This window comes from Otolemur garnettii, unplaced genomic scaffold (assembly GCF_000181295.1).
Source record: "Otolemur garnettii isolate 467f Iridium unplaced genomic scaffold, OtoGar3 scaffold00105, whole genome shotgun sequence".
Taxonomy (NCBI): Eukaryota; Metazoa; Chordata; class Mammalia; order Primates; family Galagidae; genus Otolemur; species Otolemur garnettii.
Genome location: NW_003852500.1, coordinates 1,313,052 through 1,314,273, shown reverse-complemented (window position 1 = coordinate 1,314,273; position 1,222 = coordinate 1,313,052). Strand labels below are relative to the sequence as shown.

Below are 1,222 nucleotides of genomic sequence, written 5' to 3'. Positions count from 1 at the left end.
CTGCGAATGTCCTGACCTAGGACTGTTCCCTAATCATGCTGGAAACACCTGAAAGGTGGATTCCTGGGATGGGTCCTTTCCAGTTCTTCAGAGCACCAAAAAATGCAGGGTGCAGAATTGGTGATGAGAAGGCAGTGTTGGGGTGCTTGTTAAAAAATACTGGATTGATGAATGATAGTATGTATTGTGGACAAGAGGTAGATGACTTTTACCTCTGAATCTCCTGTATGAATTCTTGGAGTGTACAGTAGGGGAGGAATTAGGCCACAGAAAAGCGAACATTTAGTGAGTAAGAAGATGTTTAAAACAATGTTATTTCAAGGAGAAAAGAAAGGGACTGGACAGGCTAAGTGTCATCATTAACCATTTTCATGGTTACTAATTCTCTCAGCAACCCAGGTCTTTCTGTCCTTAAATCTTGCAACCTTTCCTCTGATAGCCAGGGGACATACCAAGTACTGCCTCTGGGTTCTGCTCCTATTATTGCTAAGCAATACTGGTGGAATCAAGAAAAACAGCTTCTCTCCTCCCCACTTGTGGAGCAGAGCCAATGGGGGTGGGGTGGGGCTCAGGAACAGGCCATGAGGACCTGCACTCACCATTCAATCTCTTCAGGCTCACGGTTCCTCAGAAGCTCTTGCACCTCCTGCCGGCAACGCTCCTGGTATTCTGGATGTCTTGCAAGGTTGTACAGCACCCAGGAGAGAGCACTGGCTGTGGTGTCATGGCCTGAGTGGCAAGAAGGTTGACACAGGTCTCTCAGCTGCTTCATCACCAGAGAGATGGACAGCACCCTTACATTGAGGCATTTAGGGAGGATGGGAGGGATGGAGTGATCCAGGTCCATGCGCCAAGTCTCTGTGATGGAGAGACCTCTACCCCCACTATAGTCCCCCCTTGGGACGCTCACCCCCAAACATGAAGGTGTCAGCCTGTGATCTAATGTCCTCATCTGACAATGTCTTTCCATCTTCATCCTGGAGAGAAGAAAACACCCCCCAAATTATACTAGCTTTGATCTCTGAAGATCTATCCTCTTTTTAGAAACCTAAACCCACTGTTCACTCCTAGAGCTATCTAAGTCACCATTGTCACAGCCCTCTCCTGATGGACTTCCTCCCTGAGTTCCCTGCTTCCTCTTTTATCCCCGTGGGAAAAATCAATGGTCCATGAATAGTTTCATGTTTCTACATAATGAGGACTTTTGGAGAAAAATCTCTGG

The 1,222-nt window shown here is 47.1% G+C and overlaps 1 protein-coding gene across 2 annotated transcripts in view; it reads right to left on the bottom strand.

Moving 5' to 3' along the window:
- Positions 1–1,222, bottom strand: part of LOC100952962 (phylloquinone omega-hydroxylase CYP4F11-like) — a 27,766-nt gene that overhangs the window by 16,846 nt on the left and 9,698 nt on the right. For both annotated transcript variants that reach the window (XM_003796622.2, XM_012809441.1), the window contains exons 7-8: positions 911–977; positions 600–729 (exon numbers count right to left, since the gene is read on the bottom strand). In XM_003796622.2, coding sequence (XP_003796670.1) covers positions 600–729; positions 911–977 — 197 coding nt within the window. The remainder of the gene's footprint in view (positions 1–599; positions 730–910; positions 978–1,222) is intronic.